The sequence below is a fragment of the Triticum dicoccoides genome, chromosome 6B (assembly GCF_002162155.2).
Source record: "Triticum dicoccoides isolate Atlit2015 ecotype Zavitan chromosome 6B, WEW_v2.0, whole genome shotgun sequence".
Taxonomy (NCBI): Eukaryota; Viridiplantae; Streptophyta; class Magnoliopsida; order Poales; family Poaceae; genus Triticum; species Triticum dicoccoides.
The window spans coordinates 19,840,362-19,864,400 of NC_041391.1; the positions used below are offsets into that span (position 1 = coordinate 19,840,362).

A 24,039-nucleotide genomic window follows, 5' to 3' on the forward strand; every position below is an offset into this window, starting at 1 on the left:
TCTTCATCCAGTCGCGGTAAAGATATACAAAAATGGAACGAAGAGAGAAGAGTTAGCCAAAGAGGTGATAGTGCATTCGCAGATAAATCACAAGAATATTGTCAGACTGTTTGGTTGCTGCACGGAGGAGAATGCTCTTACAATTGTGATGGAGCTCGTATGCAATGGCAGCCTCTACGACATCCTCCATGCAGCAGCAATGCCAATGGTTTTGCCCCCTTCCCTTTGGACAAACGTTTGGACATCACTGCAGAAGTATTATCATGCATGCAATCAATGTATAGTCCTGTTCTTCATGGTGACATCACAACTGCTAATATACTGCTAGATGAAAAATCTGCAGCCAAAGTTATCGGATTTTGGGATAGCAAGATTGCTTGCTACTGACGAGACTCAGCACACCAGATCTATCATGGGTAGCATAGGTTACATGGACCCTTTGTTCTGCCAAAGTGGGTTTCTAACTTCCAAGAGTGATGTATACAGTTTTGGAGTCGTTTTGCTTGAAATCATCACCCGAAAGAAAGCTCTGGATGGGAATATCAGCCTTGCTCGATGTTTTGCCGAAGCCCTGAGAACAAGGAAAAAGGTGAGGCAAATGTTTGATGAGAAAATTCTGAATGATAAAAAGAACATCAAATTTGTTGAAGATGTCGTAAAACTAGCAGCAGAATGCTTGAAAATGGAGGCAAAATGCGTCTGGAAATGGTTGAAGTAGCAGACATACTCAGGACAATCAGAAAATATTACAATCAGTGCAAGGGCAGAACTTCTACAGGTAATAAGGTATTTGTGTACTCTACTCCGATTGGCATGACAATTTTAGTAGTTCCTCTGACCTTGAATTAATGTTAAGTTATTGTGCCAAATAGTAGAACTAAATAATCAAATGTCTCTTGAGCACCTTCTTATATTAAGTTTTATTTCAATTGCCACCTAATGCAGGTAGAAGTGGAAAGGCAGAGGATGTCCTTTCCACTACCCCTATTACTACTTCTACTGAAAAAATTCCACCATCAGCAGTACCAACCATTTCCATGGAAGAACTCAAGGAAATTACCAGGAACATTAGCAATGATGCTCTTATAGGAGGGAGCTTACACTGTAAAGTTTTTTCTGGAGTACTGAAAGATGGACGTAAATCTGCGATCAAGAAGATTAACCCTATTATAGTAGATAGTTTGAAGGTCATGGCCTTGCCTTTTTCGTGTTCTAGTTAATGGTCTTCATTTATCAGTATAGCGAGACATCCCTTCTAACTATTAACCTTCCGCCGCAGCTTCTAGTAGTCTCAAGATTCATACATGAGAATGTTCTCCAGCTTCTTGGATAGTGTATTGAAGGAGACAACCATGTTCTTGCTTACGAATATGCATCCAGGGGATCCTTGCATGATATTCTTCATGGTGAGTTGCTACTTCCAGATTTTTGTGTGCTCCCTGCTATTTTTAGCTCAACTGTGACTTCTAATTACCGAGGAGAACGTAAATATTGCAGCATTCCCTGGTGTTAATCTTCATGTTTGTGCCACATCAATCTGGGACTTCTATCATTGCATGAGCCAAAAAAGGTCATCAAATGAGACAAGTATCATCAAACTGATCAACTGCTATGAAGATTCTGTTAAGAAAATAGTTTGTTTCATGAAAAACTGATATTCTAGGGGTTTATGATCACAGGTAAAAAGAATGTTAGAGGAGCCGAACCAGGATTGGTTCTATCATGGAAGCTGTTGAGTAACATGATTGTATTAGGAAACATAGGTTAGACTAGGAAATATTCTGACTTGCCTTGTACTTCAAGTAGATCATGTACTTCTATATATATGCCCATGAGGCTCAAGCAATACAACGAACAACTATTCCACAAAATCCCTCTCTCCCTTCTAACATGGTATCTATCGCAAGTCGATCCTAAACCCTAGCAGCCGCCGCTTCCGCACCTGCGCGCCGCCCCGGGGCGGTCGGCCTCCATGACCGCCGCCGGGGGCCGCGCCGCCCGTACCTAGGGTTCGTCCTCCGCCCGTGTTGGCCGGCTGCCCTAGAGAGTCTTTTTTGCCGATCCTTTGATCCGGGTTTCCTCTCTATCGCCAGTCGCTTTGATCGGCGTCTACTTTTTAGTTTTCTGGTCTATGTGATCCGGTTTGCGTCGCCCACCGCCGCCGTCGACCCCGTGCGCCTCTACTCCAACACTGGCGCGTTTGGCCAGCTTCTTCACCGACTCGGCAGCCTCGCGCGTCGCCCGCGCGTCTGCCCGTCGGTCGCCCCGACGTGGCGGCCTCGCGCATCGTCCATGCATCGGCCCGCTGGTCGCCCCGACCCGGCGGCCTCGCGTTATGTGGCGGCCCTTCACCGCCGTCGTTTGCGTGACGGCCCGCCCGTCGATCTACGCTGGCCGTCACCGCCCTGCTCCGACCGGGACTCCTGCATCACCCCGACCCGGCGGCCTCGCTCCATGCGGCGGCCAATCATAGCCGCCCTGCCGCCCGCCGCCGCCGGCTTCATCTCGGACTCCGCCACCACTACGCCTCCACCGAGCGGCGTCCCCGACCTCGCGCGCGATCGGCTTGATCACCTGCTCGTCGCCGCGATCCGCCTCATCTACGCCGCGCAACCGACCTGGCTTGTCAGTTACGCGCGCCTCCGCAGGTCCCGTGAAGATCGTCTCCGAGTTCTGCGCGCCCCTCCGCCGATCGAGCAACGGGCTGCCGCTGCGTTGCCCCGTCGGGCCGCAGCGCCGCCGCCCCGTGGTTCTTCTCCCGGTTGCACCGACCCGCGTCACCGCTGCGTCGCCCCTTCGGGCCGTAGTGCCGCGGCCCGCGGTCTACCGCCGCCCCGAGGCCGTCCGCTCCAGGCCGTCCCCGTGGCTGCACCGACCCTCGCGCTACCACTGCGTCGCCCCGTCGGGCCGTAGCAAGCGTGGCACGCGGTCCACGCCGCCATCTCGAGGCCGTCCACGCGGTTGCACCACCCCGCGCTCCGCCGCTGCGCTGCCCCTTCGGGCTGTAGCTCCGCGGCCCGCGGTCCCTGTGACCGTCTCGAGGTCTTCCTGCCGTCGCCCGGACCTGGCCGCCGCCGCTGCGTCGCCCCTACGGGCCGTAGCGCCGCGGCCCACGGTCCACTCAGCCGTCACCGCGCGTCGATCTCCCGTGGTATGCGCTGTGCTGTCTCCCTTGGCGCGGGAATGCCACCGTCCGCGCAGGTCTTTGTCACGCTGTCGGGTTCTTTGCCTAATTCGAGCACCGCCGCCGCGCTCCTAACCTAGCCGCCGCCGCCACCGTCAGGCCGCCGCCGCTGCCGCTCTTCTTTGGCCGCCGCTGCCGCTACCCCCGTAGCCGCCGCGGCCGCCCGAAATGCCTATAATTTAAATAAGAAAGCTTCTCATGTTCATATACTCAATAACTATCACATGCAAAGAATGTGTAGTATACATTAAATTTGGGTACCTATTGCTATGTTTTAATGTAACATTTGCTACAGCTTTCGATCCAAAAGTGCACACCAAGTCAGTGACGTCATATATGTGGGCGATGCTGTTTTACTTGCTACAGCTTTCCACCCAAAACTGCACTTGTTCAATCTGTTTAGTTTTATATATTTCTTCATCTTACTTTTACCGCTTGTCAGACTTAGTAGTACTGAAGCAACCTACCTATCAACCACATGTACCGCTGCCCGAGTCTCCTTTGTTGAAATAATTTGTGTTGCTCCGAGGGGATCCGAGGAGTGTGGAATCTGGTCTCTGGAAACTCAGTTAGCTCCAACCTGCTGCAGACATGCAATGGGTTGGTTCTAGAACGACCCAGATAGTTTTGACTCTATGCTACTTCATGGCTGCCTCTGGAACGATCCAGATGACACTCAGCGCTACTGTAGCTGCGAATCCAAGCACTTTTGGCCGTCGGATGGACCCAATGAACGGCCGGATATGCATTGCAATGCCTGAATTCAAACTGATACACTATATAGTAGTATAGATATAGATGAGCAATGTCTACAGCTTCGGCGTCGTGCTGCTGGAACTTTTAACTATTCGAAAGGCAGTTGATCTTACACTACCCCGTGGCCAACAACCCCTCTTGACATGGGTATCTATCCATTGCATTCGCGGATATAATTTGCTCAGAAGATGCAATAGCAAAACTCTAAGGACATCAACATGCAGGCTGGAACCAGACTTGCTGAACACAAGGTGCAAGAATGTGTGGATCAGAGGCTTGGAGGAGATTACCCTCCCAAGTATGCTGCCAAGGTTTTTTTTTTTTGAACTCGTATTTTGTTTGACTGAAACAGCAGGCGATCGAAGTCATTTGAATTTATAGTGAGGATTACAAAAAGGTCAGGGGGTGAGCTGCTTGCAAGACCACAAAATAACATCAGATTAGTATGTTTAACCAAGCTAACAGGGATGGTTTATCAAAAGGACAGGACTAACCGTGTGCATGATGCATGGAAGATAATTCTCTCTTGAAACATGAATTGATATAACTTTGAAGAATTATAAACATTAGGCCCCAAAGGAACGCTCATGGAATCAGGCGTTGCCAAATCTACACTAGCGGAAGTCGATTGACAATATCCTCAACCAGTTGGAACTCCTCGTAGGCATGTGCTGAAAGAGGCAGGGCAAAGACGGCCGTACAATTAGCTTCCTGTAGGAACTCCAGGAGGGAAATATCCTTTTTATTTTCGAGAAAATGAAAGTAGGCCATGCTGCAGAGCGGTGGTAGCGCGCTCCTGGTTGCTGGATTGGAGGGCTGTTGTTGCAGTGGCAGGGCCAGAAACATTTCATAATAGGTGTATCACCGCAAATAAAAAATTTGAACATCACACACAGAGTGCGGAATTGACCAACCTAGCAACTAAAACACTAAGAAAAAATTCACAATGTTTTGGGTGGGCCATGGTGCATCGAGATCGCGCACCCACTGGCTACGTACGCCCCTGCTTGGTTACCGGAACAAGAGAGAAAGTCGTATTCTCCATATTTTCGTTGTTGTAACTCTAGCTAGTTGTGGGAAATTCAATACTCCCTCCTATCCATATTACTTGTCGCTGCTTTACGTAATAAAGTTATACTAAAGCCATGACAACTCTTATAAACAACTCTTCGGGCCTCCGGTGGACAATGCGGTGTCCCTGGATGAGCTCGTGGTGGGGGATATCCCTCAACTTCGGTCAGAGGAAAATGAGATTCTATCTGCACCGTTTACTGAAAAGAGGTTTTTGATGCAATATCACAAATGAAACTGAATAAAGCACCGAGACTAGATGGGTTCCCTGGTGAATTGTATAAGAAATGTTAGCATATTATCAAGGACGAGCTTATGCCTATATTTCATGACTTTTTCAATGGTCACCTCAAACTCTTCCATCTAAACTTTTGTACGATAACGTTGTTGTCAAAGAAAGAAGAAGCAGTTCGAATCAAGTAGTTCAGGCCAATTTGTCTTGTAAATGCGAGTTTCAAAATATTCACAAAAGTAGGTACTAATAGACTGATTTGGATCGCCCATTTGGTGGTGCAACCGAGCCAGACGACTTTCATGTCGGGGAGCCACATCCTAGAAGGGGTGGTTGTCTTACATGAAACTCTCCATGAAATCCGTTCGAAGAAACTAGATGGGATTATCTTTAAAGTGGATTTTGAGGATGCATATGATAAAGTCAAGTAGTCATTTTTTCAGCAGGCAATGTGCATGAAGAGGTTCAATGAGACATGGAGGAATCAGGTGGATTCCTTAGTCCAAAAAGGTAGTGTTGGAGTTAAGGTTAACGATGATACCGGTAACTATTTTCAGACTCATAAGTGTTTAAGACAAGGAGATTCGATGTCTCCTCTCTTATTCAACATTGTGGCTGATATGCTAGTCGTGCTTATAGGTCGGGCTAAGGAGAACGGCCAAGTTTGTGGTGTCGTCCCACATTTGGTCGATGGGGGAGTCTCCATCTTACAATATGCCGACGACACTATTCTCTTCATGGAGCATGATCTTGCAAAGGCTTGGAATATGAAACTAGTGTTGTGTCTCTTTGAACAATTGTCGGGTCTCAAAATTAATTTTCACAAGAGCAAATTCTTTTGCTTTGGTAGGGCCAAAGAAGAACAAGATGCATGTGGACAATTGTTCGGATATGAATTGGGATCTCTGCCTTTCAGTTATCTAGGCATCCCGATTCATCATTGTAAACTTACCAATAAAGAATGAAAGTGCATTGAGGATCGATTTGAAAAAAAACTAAGCTGCTGGAAGGGCAAGCTTATGTCTTATGAAGGTCGGCTGTGCTCATCAATTCAGTACTAACTAGTATGTCGATGTTCCTATCATCTTTCTCCGAAGTACCTGAAGGGGTATGTAAGAGACTAGATTTTTATTGATATCGATTTTTCTAGCAATCAGATGATGTTAATAAAAAAATATCGATTGGCAAGATGGGATATCATTTGCCGACCAAAGGACCCGGGAGGTCTCAGAATCGAGAACCTGGAGATTAAAAGTAAGTCCTTAATGAGTAAGTGGCTGTATAGATTATCAATAGAGACTAATGCTATGTGGGCACAGATTTTACGTAACAGGTATTTACAATATAAAACACTGGCCCAAGTTACCGTAAGACCGAACAATTCGCCATTCTGGAAGGGGCTCATGAGGTCGAAGGACATGTTCTTCCGTAGGGTGAAATTATTTGTTGGCAGTGGGATGACAACAAGATTTTGGGAGGATACATGGTTAGGGAAGACACCTTTAGCTATACAGTACCCAACCTTATATAATATTATACAACCTTATATAATATTATACAACATTCGGTGCCCCTAAATATCCTGTTCATGAGATCTTTAGTTGGGGAGCGTTGGAGTTCCTGGCTACACTTGGTGCGGAGGTTGATGGACATTCAACTCGCCGACCTACCTGATTCCTTTCATTGAAAATTAACTGGAAGCGGCGTGTTTACGGTCAAATCAATGTATATGTATCTAATTAATTCTGGCCCAATCCCGAGATCGACACATATTTGGAAAGTTAAGGTTCCCTTGCGTATCAAGATTTTCATGTGGTTTGTCCAGAAGCAAGTGATCCTTACCAAAGATAATTTATTAAGGTGACGCTTGGTGCGAGCGGTTGTTTTTATGATTATGATGAAACAATACAACACCTCTTCTTAGGTTGCCCTCTCGTGAAATTACTTTGGGAACCATTCATATAGCCTTTAACATTATTCCTCCGGCTAACATTAAAGCGTTATTTGGAAAGTGGCTAGCTGGCATACACCATATTACCGTGGCTTGAATTCAAATTGAAATATGCGTGCTTATTTGGGCTATATGGAACTTCAGGAACGATACGATCTTTAATAGACTACAGATCTCAACTTTCTTACAGGTTATCTTCAGAGCTACAACATGGATCTGTACGTGGTCCTTACTCACTCCTACGGATTCCAGGAAGCCTTTGGTTACTGGGTGCAACCAGTGGGAGATGGTAGCACGGGGTATCTGCAACCGGTTTGGATAGCGGTCTCATAATAGGATAGGATTTCAGTGATCTTGTCCTATTATCCTGCCGGTTGTGGCTTTGAGTTTTTCTTTCTTTTTTTGCTCCATTTGCGAGTTGTACTGGATCTAAGACTTTGTTTTCGTTCCAACTTTTTAATAATATGGTTGCATGCATGTTTGGGATGGCAAGTCTCCTTTTCCAAAAAATAAATAAAAATAAAGCAATGACAAATAATAAGGATCAGAGGGAGTAGACATTCTATACATCATCTTCCTCCTAGCGTTAAAGACTTTAAGGCCGGTTAATATTCTCCCCTTGGCAAACTAAGTGTAGCCCAAATGGTTAGGTTCCTTGTGGTGAAACAAATCAACCAGTGTCCATGTCCTCGACTTTGCACTGCCGGTCACCTTCCCCTTGATTAATTTCAGGCCATTTGGTGATGTGTGTTCAGCAGAAGGAGACATCCCCGTCGATTATGGAGACATCGTTAGTCTCAGATTTTTGTGCCAGCTCAATATCTAAGAGATGCTCAGATGGTAGGGTGTGCGTATGTGCGTTCATAAAGTTGATTTTGGCATCAGCATTTGTTTTATGTTAATAAAGATCATTTTCTAAAAAAAGAATATTTAATATCTTATGGTGTCAGGCTTTAACGGTGCATGAATTGATCCCTAAAAAAAAGGTGCATGAATTGAGGACAAGTACTCAAACATGGATAGAAACTAACACAAACTCGCAAACAAGCACAGGCCATTACTAGTCCATGTTTGACCGTGATATCCTTAAGGACACAAACAACTCATCTTTTGGCCGTGACCAACCTTCAAGGAAGCAAGCTGGTATTGATATCTTATCTTGGAGAACGGAGGGTCATTATGCAGCTACATTGTCCAAGTCATCGTCTTCACTTGATCTGCCGCCTGAAAGAAGGAAAATAAATGAACAAGATGGTTCAAGTCTTGGCCGATCAAGGAAAGAAACAATCAACATATATAAGTCTTAGGAACTAACCGTTTTTGTCTATTTGAGGGAAGCTAACTTGGCAATGAGCTCCTTTACAAGAGAGGGGCAGGTTCTGATTATATCGTCCAATCCGTCGGTCGCCATTATGTCTTTCAAATTAGAAGGAGTCTTGAGAAACTCAAGGGATAACTCCTTCAATCCACAACAGTTATGCCCCTCGGCTAGAGCTAAAATAGTTTTTACCGAGCCCACATCTATATGTTTGCATAACTTCTCTTCACAGAGTGCCTTCAGCCTTTGTAGGTCATATCTATTTCCTCCTCCACCATATCTATCTCCATCTCTGGTAGTGAGTCGGTGTAAATAAAGCTAAGCAAGGCCTTAAACACTTTTGCTTCCATGTCTTCTACATGGATGACACTTCCTATTGCGCCCTCCTTCATAGGGCCAAAGAGCTCTGCCCTGAAGACAGCAGACCGAGCTGCGAGCACGCAACGATGGGCAACAAACGAGTCATCGCCAACCGTGAATGTCACGTCAGTGCCCTCCTCGGACTGCAAGAGGTCGCGGTACCTTAATGAAGAGATCAGCGGTGGAGGCAATCGCAAGGTCACATCGGACGATGAAACAGTTATTGTTTAGATGGTTTGAGCTCTCAAGGACATCTCTTTTCATGAACCTTTTGTAACCCCAAGATGGATGGCTGCTGGAGAAGTTGTCGGGCTTGATTGAACGAATATATGTTGAATCTTGTCGCTCAAGCTCACCGACCAAACTAAATTCGAACCGCACCTTCAGAGCCTCTGCAACGTCTTTATCGAGAAGGTGCAGAACAAGAGATATATAGTCGGCGTTCTCTGAGGATTCACCGTTAGGATAGTAGCGAATACACCACCGATGGCCTCCTACTGTGAAAGGGGGAGAGACGATCACCCTGCCAGTAGGAGTAGTGGCTTTGGTACGTGAGTAGCCATTGACCACAAGAAGGTGGTACCCGCTAGCTGCGGCGACGTCGATGGCGTGGCTGATGGCCCTGCCGTTGTCGCCCAGGAGAGACACGCCGGCGAATGACATGGCAAGAGGGAAGTTACGGTGCGTAAAGAGTGTGGGACTCCAAGTCCCAAGTACGACCAGACGGAGTAGACTAACAGGACACGACGGAGGCAAGGGGAAGAGAACTTGGTGCTCCGTCAACCAGCGCTTTGATTTCTATTTGCTTTTGGATCCATCTCAAAGGTTATGCACAGCCTGCTCTGTATATATACGCACGGACAGCCGACACCAGAACGCACTCAGACTCGGACTTAACTTGAAGCCGGCACGAACGTGAACTGCTGCTACTAGTGCTATCGACCCACGGACACTATAACTTGTTGATTAGGTCACGGCCGAGGTTTCCAACTGTTGACTATATGATTATTAGGAAGTATAGTATAGATTAGCATTTGGTCCTATGTTGTCTTGTACTTCAAGTTGATCATTGTACTTATATATATATGCCCACGAGACTCAATTAATACAATCAACTAATCGATCATATTTCGCCAATTTTTCTCTATCTTGTAATATGGTATCAGCCTAATCGATCAAACTTAAACACTGCCCGACCAACGCTTCCGCTCTGCGTGCCGCCCTCGTGGCGGTCGACCTCCATGACCGCCGCCGGGGCCGCGCCGCCCGTACCTAGGGTTCGTCCCCTAGAGAGCCTTTTTTCCCGAGCCTTTGCTACGGGTTTTTTCTCTCTCCCACCGGTCATCTTGATCGTCGTTTTTGGTTTTCCGATCTAAGAACGGTTTGCGCCGCCTGCCGCCCCTGTCGACCCCCGCGCGCCTTTACTTCGACCCTGGCGCGACCAGCCGGCCTCTCCTCAGACCCGGTGGCCATGCGCGTCGAGCCGGCCCGTCAGGGCCAGCCGTCGTCCGCACGTTGGCCTGTCCGTTGCCCGTCGCCGTCTGTCACCGCCCGTCTCCGACCAGGCCTCCTACACCGCCCCGACCCGGCGGCTTCGCGCCATGTGGCCGCCCATCACAGCCGCACCGCGCGCGCCGGCCCGCCCGTCGATCTACGTCGGCCTCGTCCCCGGATGCGTCAGGCTCGTTGGCTGCCTCGAGCTTGGGCGCTGCCGCTTTATTGGTCGCTCGGGCTTCGCTGCCCGAGCGTCAGCATTGCTTTGGCAGACCGGGTGCCGGTGCTAACGCGCTCGTCCGCATGTCGTGTCGCGCCATCTGTCGTCGCCGGTTTCATCTCGGACTCCGTCGCCATCACGCCTCCACCGAGCGGCATCCCCAACCTCACGCGCGATCGGCTTGATCACCCGCTCGCCTCCGCGATCCGCCTCATCTATGCCACGCGACCGACCTGGCCCGTCGGTGGCGCACGCGTCCGCAGGTCCCGTGATGATTGTCACGCCCAATATGTGATTCTATCCGAGAGGAAATCGAAGGCCCCACCAAGGATAGAGCAACATCCGACTACTGATGAAACACAAATGAAAAGCTCAAACGACATCCACCCTACTAGCCCAGACTGCCGACGAGGAACCTACTCCTAATCAAAGTAGAAAAACTCCAAACAATCAATCATCACTCTCGCATCAGATCATCGTATTGCCTGTACCTGCAACTGTTGTTGTAGTAATCTGTGAGCCACGAGGACTCGGCATTTCCATTATCATGGCAAGACTAGCAAAGCTTAATGGGTATAGAATGGATGAGAACCTCATTGACGACAGCAAGACCTGACGCCTGGGATAGGATTATCTTGGGGCAAAATATGGAGAGGGCGTCCGGACGAACAACATGTGGGTCGAGTGCACACAGGAGGGTGCGGTCAAGGTAAGGGATCCTCACTACAGCTCGGTCGCCTTCTCTGGAGAATGCTGCCCATGCATGCAAGAAGTGTAATGCGGCAGTGCCGTCCACAACTCCATGTTGTGTTGCCGTCCCTAAGACCACTCCACCACAGTTGATGAATGTCACCTACATAGATGGATTTGTGGCACATGTTATATGAATGATATGTTTCTATTTCTACTTTTTTTCTGGAGCAACCAGTAACTAGGAAAACTGACCAAAAACCAAATATAGTGTACTACTGTATTATACTTGACTTGATTAGAAAGTAGTAATATAGAAAGAATCAGACCTGGGTGGCGCACACGATGTAGGCCGGGTCATCGACGTGGGGAACAAACAACCTCCTTAGCCTTGGTGATGGCGAGAGTCGCTGAAGTCATAATTTGTAAGACGAGAGTGGGCGACGACGAAGAGCACACCCTTGTTGTTGCAGTCGATCTCTAACCTGCCATCGGCGTCAGCCCTGAGGCGGTCGGCCATAGGGTAGAAGGCAACGAGGGCCTTGCCCAACGCCGTCTTCAACCTGATCACATCAAAGAAGGCGTCGTCGGTGGTACGCGGCCGGTAGAAGCGGACAACCGGAGTGAGACCTCTGTTGGCTAGCATGAGCTCGAGTGGCGAGAGCCGCAGCGCTTTCCTCGGTGTGTCGCTGGCCGGCATCACAAAGCTGGACTCTATCACCCGCACCTCCTCCTCACCAGCCATTTTAGCCGCAAGGCTGTTTGCCTTCCTTCTTGCTCTCATTTCCCTCCTGTTCTCTTTCTTTCTTCTTTTGCTACTGGGATTCCTAGTGTGTTAGAAATGGGCACGTAGCAGCAATCATATAATAGAATGGCTTTGGACATGTGATCGGTCAGTGATCTCCAATCCTGAAGGTAGACAAAAGTAGTAGATGGAGATATTCATGGCGATAGCAGATCTGGTTGTTTTCTTTCTTTCCCTACAGCTGTATGATACATTGATACCATGCATGCTGCTGTCTCCTATTGATGGGTCATGGTTTGGTGGCCCATCTCCATCTGATAACTCTAGTAAACCTTCCCTCAAAAATAAAAAATAAAAAACCCTACACACATGCGTATAGAACCACAAAGAGATGTGTGTGTGTGTACACTGTACTGCATAGTGAAACTGGAAATCAGGTGTCTATATATGTATCACTACAGGAAAAAATTTATAAGCCGTGTACCAAAAACACTCGGCTTATGCCGATTTGCACTGGATTTATATATAAGCCGTGTGTTTTTTCCGGCTTACAAGACACGGCTTACTGGGACCGGCTTATTAAGGGTAAACCGAGAGCCAAAAAAAAACACTCAGTTTATATATAAACCGAGTATTTTTATGTAAGACGAGGGCCAACAAGACACACAGTTTATATATAACAGAAGTCAGGCATTAACGGCAATGCCACGTGTCGGTCTATGTAAGCTGAGGGCCGACGGACACACGGTTTATATAAACTGTGGGCCGTGCAGCACAGTTTACATATAACCCCAGTATTCTGTTTATAGCACTCGGTAAAGCTTAATTTGCAAAACAGAAAGAAAAAAATCAGTTTGCGTGCGGGATGAGATGGGCGAGCGCCGGGCGAGCACGGCCGGTCTGAATCCTCCGGCGAGAGAGCGTGGGTGGCGAGCTCTCTGTCGGCCTGCATCCAAGCGATGGAAGAGCTTCCTGACCACAGGAGGAGGCGAGGGAGAGGTTGCGTGCGCATCACGTCCGAGCCGACCAGGCCCTAGAGACACCGGACGCCGTCATGCTCCGACGACCCGCGCCGCCCTTCGCGAGGCCTCTCCGCCCCGCGCCGTCCAGCCCTTCTCCTGCCCTCCGTTGTAGCCCATCCAATCGGACCGACGCGTGCCACTGCCTGCAGCGCGGCCGGAGAGGAGCCCCGACGGGAGCAGCGGCTAGGACTCCCTCGACTGCGACCATAGGAACAGCACGCCGGAGGCCTCCATCCCAGCGGGAGCTCGCGCAGGTCCTCCTGTCCTCCTACCACGGCGCAGGCGGGTGGCCGTCGAGCCAGGCGAGGCATCCGTAAGGGTTGGTGCAGGACTCGCGCGGGTACTGAGAGAAGGTGGAAGGGGCGGACGAGGAGGCACTCGGGGAGCTCCGCGTCCGTGGCAAAACGGGCGAGGAGCACCAGCGGCGAGGCGAGCGACAGGAGGGGCGTCGGCGGCTGTGTGTTGTGTGCGGCTGAGAAAACAGATGGATAAGGGGAGAGAGGGGGGGTTGGCGGTGGGGAAGAGATAAGATAGCTACCCAGCCGTCCGGTTAAAGCGAATCCAACGGCCATGGCCCGTGATCCGTGGGAGGCCTAGACTGACCAATGAGAATACACAGACATGAGCCGAGTGTTTTCGGGACGGCACTCGGATTACAAAGAAATAAGCCGAGTGCAAAATAAAAAAAACACCCAGCAAATATTATTTTTTCAATTTTTCACTTTTCATTTTCATTTCTTCTTTTATTTGTTTGAATAAGGGCTAAACATAGACTCATCAAGACAAATAGAATTTATTAACCCATTATCACTAACTTTTTCATGCATTTGTGTTACATTTTTTATATTATATTCACTAAATGCCTAGAATGTATTCAATGACTTAAATATAACTAAGGAACCCCGAAAGATGTCAAATTTTGACATGGATAATGTAATGGTATATCGTGAGTGTAGAAAAATCTTCAAGGCCAGTGGTGAAGTAGCGGTCGCATCGCCTTCAAATGACATGTTTCCTCTCGAAGCCATATAGTTTCCTAGGAGATGCTACGGTTCCTATGAATTGTGCATGACCACTTTTGAGAAACCTTCTCAAACTTTTATCACAATATGTTTATGACATATAAATATATCATGCCAAGTTCCTTGTTTTTCAAACTTTATTTGCATTTTTATAATTAAAAATCAATAAACTCCATGTTTCTGGTTGAGTGTTGGCACCTTCATGTTTGTAATCTCATTATTGTCCATGTATAAGGACTAAACATATATTCAGTAACACAAACATGTCAAGGCCAATGGTGAGTGTGCTCTTCCAACCCTCCCTCTCATGGTTTTCAGAGATGAGTCGGTCTGCATGGCCAAACGATCTACACCTTTGACCAGAGTGGGGTTTGACCAAGGTGGAATCATTTCCGTTTGTCTTCGGTAAGCCATGATGATATATCAGACCAAGTTTGAGAATGTTTTGCATAAGCCTGCCCAAAGGCCGCTTGTAAACTGCACCGTCCCCGAAGTAGTATCCAGCTATCGAGAGGGAACGTGTGAGATTTGTGAAGGAAGTGCAGAGCTCGTTGCTCCCTCGGCCTTGAAACTTCTTGTGCTCTCAAAGAAGGCCATAGCATGACACGTGCCAGTCCCTGGCACTTTTTGGGCCCGCCTGCAATATTTGAGACATTTATTGCATTCCTAGGGTTTCACCATGAGAAATTGTAGATCTGCCCACCGGCCAGATGAAACCATGTCTAGAAGAGGTTTGGGAAATCCTATATGATGTCCTTGCAACATGCATAGGCCTTGTGCGGTAGAAGGAGGCGCGGGCCCTGCCACCGGGGGTGCGAAACCGCAACGGCATGTGGGATGCAACCGCTCTAATCCACGAAAAATAAAATCATAGGATGCCAAAGTTTCTCTGGACTTGGCACGGTGTCGTGATCACTAGTGCAGAACCGGGCAATAGCACTGGTTCGTAAGGCCCTTTAGTGCCGGTTCCATAACCGGCACTAAAGTGTGGTCACTAAAGGCCCCCCCCCCTTTAGTACCGGTTCTACACGAACCGGTGCTAAAGGGAAACCACGTGGCACGAGCCAGCTCCGGGGGCCTGGAGCCCTTTAGTACCGGTTGGTAACACCAATCGGTACTATAAGGTTTGGGGTTTTTTAGTTTTATGGTTTATTTTTCATTTAATTTTGTGTTTCCATTTTAATTCTTTTTTGTTTGCTGGTATTTTACGATACTACACATTGTAAACGTTATGCATATATATATATATAGAATTTCTAGTAGAACCAATCATCGAGTTCAACATGATTGTCATGATATTATAAGCGTTCATATATAACACCACAAAAGCAAATTACTTAAGTTCAGAACGAAGAACACGAACATGAAAGGCCAAGTACTAATTAAGAGCAGCATGAAGAACTAGCTAAATCACTCTGCTAGCTACTCTCTCTCTGGTAAAATAGCATAGAACATGTGTAGCTCTCCTGATTGATCATACTGGAGCATGCCGATGAACCTGTCTCCTAATCGTGGGCTGCGCTTCTCATTGCTGCCCCCTAGTACTTCTCTGCGATCATTAACAATTTTCCTCCAATCTTTCACTATTAAGCATTCATCGCTTTTAGATATCCTGAATGCATTCATGTGCAATGCAGGATATCTTGGCCTTAAGCTCACAATTGACATCTGACCTTTAGTCTCGATCCCCTGAGTCACAATGTCATCGGGAGTCCCTGTTGAAGAACATCATATAGTACTTAATTAATATACTCAGCAATGGAAGTTTTAAAAAAAATATGTACGCAAAATATGCACTGAGGACAAATAGTAAATATCTTACCATCATTCCTAAATAGATGTGACCGTAGTTCAATACCATCACTATTGGTCGCACGTTTTGAGTACTAACATTTCCAAGTGCAGGAAAAAAATCTGTCTTGATAGTATGAAGATCCTCAAGCCATGAAACATAATGACTTATCTCCTCGCGGTTTAGTTCAGCTCCGGGACAGTAGAAGGTCCTGTCTACTAAGCGTCGGACATGTTTGGTTGAATGGAGATAAGCTGTCAATAGAAATTAGTTGTCAGTTATTTTTGAAATAAGCAATATCAAAGACAAAAATATATTTGAGAAGAACTCACATAATGGTAGAACTGGAGGCGTCTGCACATCGCCCCATATGTCTCTATTACCTTCAATATCATCTTCCAGACGAATATCAAAGGTGATAACCATACCAAACTCAAATGCATAAGCCTTGCATAGTGCTTACCAAGTTTTGAATTCAAAATAGATGTACGTGTGTGCATTGTATACTTTGACGTTGAAAGTATAACCATCATGCTCAGTTTTCAGGTAAGCTTCATTTACCTCCATAGTTTCCATATCTTTAAAACCTATCTTATCCAAGGCAAAAATTCTTGCATGGCATGAGATGCGCTAGTAGAATAGTGAAAATTAAAAATTATAAGTCAGGCAAATGAAGCATATATAAGTCATGCTTAATTACGAAAACAGACTTGTCCTTGTGACTTACTGTATCGAATTCGAAAGTCTCATCCAACTTGATGCTGAATCGCCTACCATCAACAAGAAAATTTCTGTCGCACTGGCCGCGCTCATCTTCACAGTATGTGCACATACCGAAATTTTTTCCGTCGTCAGACGACATTTCCTATGTTCATATTAGGCGAAACATTAAACACTTACTAATTCAATTAATTCAACTACTTCTATTATTTCAACTAAGCATTTACTAAAAATAAACTAGTTATATTAATTCAGTTAGTTCAACTAAGCATTTACTAAAAATAAACTAGTTATATTAATTCTATTAGTTCAACTAAGCATTTACTAAAAATAAACTAGTTATATTAATTCTATTAGTTCAACTAAGCATTTACTAAAAATAAACTAGTTCTATATATTAATTCAACTAGTTCAACTAAGCATTTACTAAAAATAAACTAGTTCTATATATTAATTCAACTAGTTCAACTAAGCATTTACTAAAAATAAACTAGTTCAAATATATATCAAATTATAATATTTTAATTAAATAATCAAATCTTAGATACGACAATTTTCTTACTAAAAATAAACTAGTTATATTAATTATTCAACTAGTTCAAATCTCATATACCTAAATAAACTAGTTCGACAATTTTCTTACTAAAAATAAACTAGTTATATTAATTATTCAACTAGTTCAAATCTCACATACCTAGCTAATTAATATCTAATTAAATTTTCTAAAAAACAGAAAACAGAAAACAGAAAACAGAAAATAAGTAAAAAATGTGTGTGTGTGTGTGTGTATGTGTGTAGTGTGTGTATATGTGTGTATGTGTGTGTACGCCGCCCCGTACGTACGAGCGGGGGCGCCGGCGTACGGGGCGAGGGCGGCGGCGTACGGGGCGGGGGCGCCGGCGCGCGGGTGCGAGAGACGACGTACGGGACCGCGGCAACGACGACGGACGGCGGCGGCGTTCGGGGCGGCGGCGCGAGCCAATGACGACGACGGGCGGCGGCGGGGACAACGACGACGACGACGGATGACGGGCTACGGGCGGCGACGACGGGATCGAGCGGCGCGCGGCGATGTCGAGAGGTTGGAGACGAAAGTGGGGAGATGTAACTGAAATTTTCATAAGTGCTATATATATAGGATCACCCTTTAGTACCGGTTGGTGGCACCAACCGGTACTAAAGGCCAACTTTGGCCAGGCCTTTAGTACCGGTTGGTGCCACCAACCGGTACTAAAGGGTGATCTGTAGTACCGGTTGGAGCCACCAACCGGTACTAAAGGCCTCGCGCTGTCACCCCAAAGTTTAGTCCCACCTCGCCGGGCGAAGGGCAGCCGCACTGGTTTATAAACCCAGCCGCGGCTACCTCTTTGAACTCCTCTATATAGCAGGCTTGTGGGACTAAATTCTGCGCGCTGCCCTGTGAGTCTGCTGGGCCTTTAAGGCCTGTAATTGCACGCTCGTGGCCTAGCAGGCCCACAGGGCAGCGCCCCAATTTTTTTTTAGTTTTTTTCTTTTCTGCTTTATTTTCTTCTATTTATTTCTGCGTAGTTTTTTGTATAGTTTTTTCTTTTCTGTTATATTTATTTTCTTCTATTTATTTCTGAGTAGTTTTTCATCTAGTTTGCCAAAATTCAACATTTTCAGAGTTCATTTTGTAGTGATTTTCAATTTCACGGTCATTTTATATAGTTTTTTTCTTTTCAGCTATAGTTTTTTTCCTGCTATTTTTTCTTTTCTGCAAAACTTGATGGTCAAAGTCTGGAGTTATAACCAAAGTTTAAAAAAAATGCCGACGTGCAATTAGTTTTTGCCATAACAGAAGAAGTCCGGAGTTGTAATAAGTTATTAAAAATAAAAAAGAGGTGCAATGCTCGTTAATTTGCTTCAAGCCTTTCGGAATAGTGTAAACTGCACTGCGCATAGCTCCGTGCAGTCTACCATATTCCTTAAGGCTTGAAGCTAAGCAACGTGAGCATTGAGCCTCTTCTTCATCGTCTCTGCACTCAGGGCTTATAAACCGCTCATAATCTCTCTCTCTTCGCGAGGTGGGACTAAAAAACAGATTACTAAGAAACTGTAGTACTGGTTCATTCATGAACCGGTACTAAAGGTGCTCGTGCGGCCCCAGCTAGCCTTACCTGACACAACCTCATTAGTACCAGTTAGTGACACGAACCGGTGCTAAAGGTTCGCCACGAACCGGTACTAAACAGCTCCTCCTGCCTAGCAGTTGGTGCATACTGAATGCAAAAAATATAAGAGCATTTAGATCATGATCTTACATTTTTTTACAGTCTAAATTGTCAATATGATCTTATAACATCAAAAATACTTTGATCATCAATGATCTTTGTGTGTACAATCTGAATTGTCAATATGAGTCATCAACGATTTATAAACCGATGAAGACTCATATTGCGGCCACAAATTCTACACATAGAGTTCAATGAAGACCAAGTGCTTGTGATAGTTTGAGAAATAACATATTTAAGGTGGTAAAAGGCTTGTTAGGGGAGCGAGGTGGGACTAAAAACAGCTTGCCATAACCTCATTAGTACCGGTTCGTGGTACGAACCGGCACTAAATGGTGATGGTGGGGCCATAGCCTGACCGCAGGCTGACACAGCCTCTTTAGTACCGGTTCGTGACATGAACCGGTACTAAAGGTTTGCCACGAACCGGTGCTATTGATCGCCGCCACGAACCGGCACTAATGTACACATTAGTGCCGGCTAAAATTCAAACCGGCACTATTGTGCTTCACATTTGACCCTTTTTCTACTAGTGGATATGGCCCCTGTAGTTTGTGGTAAAAATCTAAGCATGTTTCATATAAGCCTACCGAGAGGCCGCTCGTAAACTACACCATCTCCGAGGTAGTATCTAGCTATCGAGAGGGAATGTGTGCGGTTTGTGAAGTTAGTGCGGGGCTCGTTGCTCCGTCGGCCTTGAAACTTCTTGTGCTCTCAAAGGAAATCCTATTAAGTCCTCAAGACATGCTAGGACTTGTGCAGTGAAAGGAGGGGTGAGCCGCACCACTGGGGATGCGAATGTACCTCAACGGCGTGCCAAATGCAGATGTTCTAATCCACGAAAATCATACGCTGCCGAAATTCCTCGCACTTGGCATGGCATCGTGATATGGCCCTTGTAGTGTGTGGTAAGAATCTGAGCGTGTTTCACATAAGCATGCTTGGAGGCGGCTTGTAAATTGTACTATCTCCGAGGTAGTATCTTGCTATCGAGAGGGAACATGTTCGTTTTCTGAAGGAAGTGCAGGGCTCGTTGGTCCCTCGGCCTTGAAACTTCTTGTTCTCTCAAAGAAGGCCATAGCATGACACGTGTCAGTCCCTGGAAATCATTTAAAACCATTTTTGCATAAATGTTAGGGGTTGCAAAAAATGTGCAAAAATGTAAGCCGAGTGCTTTCACAAGGCACACAGCTTATATGTCATCTAAGCTGAGTGCTTTGACAGGGCACACGGTTTATATGCCATATAAGCCGAGAGCTTTGACAGGGCACACGGCTTATAGACTGTTCCGTGATGCCGCCGTCAGCCACTTCCGTTGTAGACACGTGGCATATATCTTTACCGAGTACGAGGTACAAGCCGGGTGCTTTTTTCAGTAGATGCCGTGTGCTTATTGTAAGCCGAGAGCTTTTCTGGACCACTCGGCTTACAGACTGCCATAAGCCGAGTCCTTTGTAGTTGCCGGGTGTTTATGGTTGTAGACTCGGTTTAGAAGAACATAAGCCGTGTACCCGAGAAAAAGCTCTCGGTTTATAGTCTTTCACACGGCAAAACATGATTTTCCTGTAGTGTATATTCTTAGTAAGTCCTGTATAGCTAGATACAAATCAACATATACATGTTTGTTTTACCTAGTTTGGTAAGGTCAAGCTTCTGGTTTCTGTAGGTAGAGTTGTATACTGTATAAAGGTGTGAGTGATTGAGTGCATTGGCATGGTGAAGTGTTTAGGAGGAAAATATATTAATTGTTCCAACTAAGACAGTAAAGATTATGATAAGTGCGACCCCGACGCCCGTGCAGGTGGCGACGGATGATGCCTCTACGTAAAATTACATGAAGAAGTGGGCGTCTCGATAAGAAGAACAAAGAGTGCACTATCCCGACAGCCAAGCGTGCGGAATTCAGGGGTATGGAGGCCTTTGGTGAGTTGCCAGAGATGAACAAATATGAGGTCGCGAAGAACAAGATGCAAGCTTACCTCGATATGTACAATAAGCCACCTTCTTCTCAGGCAATCGCAGTGATCCGTGCTTTGGCGGGCATTAACGAAAAGTTGAAGATGGGCCTTACCATGATAGGCGATTCCAACACCCCTGGTTGCTCCCCGCAGCTAATATTAGTCCAAGATTCTTGCATAGACAGGCCGAGCCATGTCTCGGGGAGGATGACATCTTTTTGGAGGGTGGTGGTCGTTTTGGTTGCACAAAAATCGTGCCTTATGGTTTTGGGCGCCGGCACTCTTGTGTTTGGCTCAAACGATGTTCCCTAATGTTTATTTGTGTGTCTGTCTAAACCCTTCCCCCAACCTTTAATTTTGTTTTTCTGTCTTTAGTGTTTGTATTGCGGTTTTCACCCATTTTCGCCAGGTTTTTCTTAAATTAACTGGTAAACTCTCTTCTTATATGATGTGGCAGAGCTCCCGCGTTTGCCACAGCAAGCACTTAAAAAAAGATTATTATGATAAGGGGAAACAGCAGATCCAACGAATGCATCTACATTATGGTCTTGATTGGATAAAATAAATAATCACGGAAAATATCACCGCATCACATTACTTACATTGTTACAACTAGAAATTACTCCCTCGCTGAGCTCAGCAAGCTTCCTCCCATCCCAGTATATAGATGGATTCAAATCAATTAACTTTCGCTGCCATGGCTGAAGGTGACCGGGCAGAGTGAGCACCACCACAGAGCACAGGGACTAAAAATAAATAAACCAAGAGTGCTTGAGCACGTAAACCATTCCATTTGCAGTAATTATCTTCATCGCAGTAAACAAACTCGTGCATTGCATGAGCAACTACTCTACTCTGAAGCTGAGACCAGAAGGATTGAATTCAATTGTATAAGCCTAGAGTAAGCTGATTAAGATTACTTCTCGGTGTACAAACACCTAACAGGGTACAATTATCAAACATCCATGACTCGAACACACCTGGTACATGCAGGTTAAAACTTAGAATACAACATGGTGTCGAATTTGGCATACAACAAACGCTTCAACTCGCTGAGAATTGCAGCCTCTATAGACATGATGATGCGCACACTGCCATCACCCTGTGCGCTGTCAATCAGGTGAACAAAACCTCCGCGGTTTGGTTCAGCACGGAACATAGCCAATGGCCTTCCCCAGCTGAAATCCGCATCGTACGACGGCATGCCAAGCCAGCTGACAACTCTAATGTCAGTCACCGGCAAATTGCCTGTAGTCGGGCGCTCGTCGTCCCTCTTTGCTAGCTCGAGGTAGTCGATTGCTGAATGCACTAGCTCGTCGTTCAACCGTCTGTGGGTGTCTCTTATTCGCCGCGCAATGTAGCTCAGCTCGCGCGAGGCGATTGCACGCGCTTTGTCGCCGACACTTAGGTTTATTATCGCGTTGCCGAAGTAGCCGTCTGGGAGTGGTGGCCTCATGATGCGGCGGATGTTGGCCGAGAACATAAGCTGCGTCGTAGCATCCGGGGGTAGCTGCCGGGCTAAACACATGCATTGCCACAGGTGGGCGCTCAAGGCGCTGAAGGTGCTCACGCCATCGCCACCAGATATGTGCTTGAGAGTGGAAAGTTGGTCCTTGGCAAGGGTGAGGGCTACAACCTCGTTGACGACCAGCCCTGGCTGTGGGGGTAGGTTTATCTTGGGGCTAAAAATGGAAAGAGCATAGGGATGAACAACAGGTGGATCACGCGCAGACAAGCGCGAGCGATCATGGCAGGGGAGGTTCACCATAGCCCGGTCGCCGTCTCTGGAGAAAGCTGACCATGTCCTTAAGAAGTGGAATACAACAGATCCGTCCATACCAGCATGATGGATTGCCGACCCTAAGACCACCCCACCACACTTTAAGAATGTCACCTACATACATATATGGATTAATTTGTTGCACATATTACTAATCGCTTGGCTTCTGAATAGTACTACATGTTAGTTCTGTTAATTGTAGGTGTAGTTAGTAATTGATTTGGATAGAAAGGACTAGATAGGAATCAAACGGACCTGGGTTGCCCATAAGAGGCCATCTGAGTCGCTGACATGAGGAACAAACAGCCTCCTCTGCTTTGATGATGGCTTGAAGTCGCTGAAGTCATCCATGGTGAGACGAGACTGAGCCACAAGGAAGAGCATGCCCTTGCCGTTGCAGTCGATCTCCAACCTGCCGTCGCCGCCCGCCCTCAAGCGGCCGGCCAGGGGGTAGAAGGGCACAAGCGCCTTGCCCAACGCCGTCTTCAACCTTGTCACGTCGAAGAAGTCGTCGCCCACGGTTTCTGGTGGGCGGTAGAAGTGGACGAGTGGGGTGTAGCCTCTGCTGGCTAGCATGAGGTCGAACGGCGAGAGCCGGATCGCCCTGCTCGGTGCGTCCGCCACCGGCGTCACGAAGCAGGACTCCACCACCTGCACCTCCTCCTCGCCGGCCATTCCTAAGAGTAGTTGTGTTGTTGTTTAATTCGTCCTTGTTGCTCTAGCTACTACCGGATGTTGTCTTGCTTTTCTTCTAGCGCTACTGCTACTTCTAGCTACCGAGTTGGAAATGGGCAGTGAGGATCGCATATCTTTTGGCATGTGATCGCATATCTTCTAGACATGATAATGGTAAAGAAAAGCGATCTGGCTGATGGGGACATACATGGCGATAATATCAAATCTCGTTGTTTTCTTTCCCTACAGCTGTATGATAGTGAGTAGAGCTTAGCATTTTTGTAGTACCATCACCATGCTGCTGTGTCACCCATTCAAGGAAACTAAACACATTGTTTGGAGGCAGGCGCACGTCCCGCCATCGATTCTCTGTCGGGCCCTGTTAGAGGCAGAGCAGGGAGAGAGAGACGCTGGAAGAAGAGGAGAAAAGACAGACAGACACACAGACGGACGGACCGGTCAGTGGGAAAACAGCGAGACGTGATCTCTCCATCAATAATTGCTTGTGAATATGCCATCTCTCTCCTTTTTTTTGAGCTTTCACCCTATTTCCAACACAGTAGCTAACGCTACGAGAGAGAGAGAGAGGGAGGAAGAGAAGCAATGAAAAAATAGCGCGGGCCTTGAAATACGCTTTTAGCATGGTATATCGTGTTATAGCGTGCTATTAGTATGTCAATGTACACGATTTATTTAGCGAGACAATTCTCAAAACGCTATAGCGTACCATTAATGATGCTATAGCACTATTTTTTAAATTTTAGAGAAGGCAGGGGAGAGCAGAGCAAGGTGAATGG

At 46.6% G+C, this 24,039-nt stretch overlaps 1 protein-coding gene and 3 pseudogenes across 1 annotated transcript; 1 reads left to right on the forward strand and 3 right to left on the reverse strand.

Annotated features, from left to right (window-relative positions):
* Positions 1 to 1,242, forward strand: part of LOC119320576 — a 1,866-nt pseudogene extending 624 nt beyond the window's left edge.
* Positions 1,243 to 8,518: 7,276 nt separating this feature from the next.
* Positions 8,519 to 9,535, reverse strand: LOC119320577 (annotated as a pseudogene).
* Positions 9,536 to 11,599: 2,064 nt separating this feature from the next.
* On the reverse strand, positions 11,600 to 12,038 carry LOC119320578 (annotated as a pseudogene).
* Positions 12,039 to 21,594: 9,556 nt separating this feature from the next.
* LOC119326443 (putrescine hydroxycinnamoyltransferase 1-like) lies at positions 21,595 to 23,346 on the reverse strand. Its single transcript, XM_037600086.1, has 2 exons — positions 22,823 to 23,346; positions 21,595 to 22,681 (listed from the first exon to the last, which is right to left on the reverse strand). The coding sequence occupies exons 1-2, from the start codon at positions 23,240 to 23,242 to the stop codon at positions 21,782 to 21,784; spliced, it is 1,320 nt and encodes a 439-aa protein (XP_037455983.1). The 5' UTR covers positions 23,243 to 23,346; the 3' UTR covers positions 21,595 to 21,781.
* Between the last annotated feature and the right edge of the window lie 693 nt (positions 23,347 to 24,039).

Bases quoted from the DNA above. Each gene is read 5' to 3' on its own strand.
- LOC119326443 (XM_037600086.1), bottom strand. From the start codon at position 23,242: ATGGCCGGCGAGGAGGAGGTGCAGGTGGTGGAGTCCTGCTTCGTGACG. The intron at 22,682-22,822 runs GTCCGTTTGATT...ATATGTATGTAG, and splicing joins GCCTCTTATGGGCAACCCAG to GTGACATTCTTAAAGTGTGG.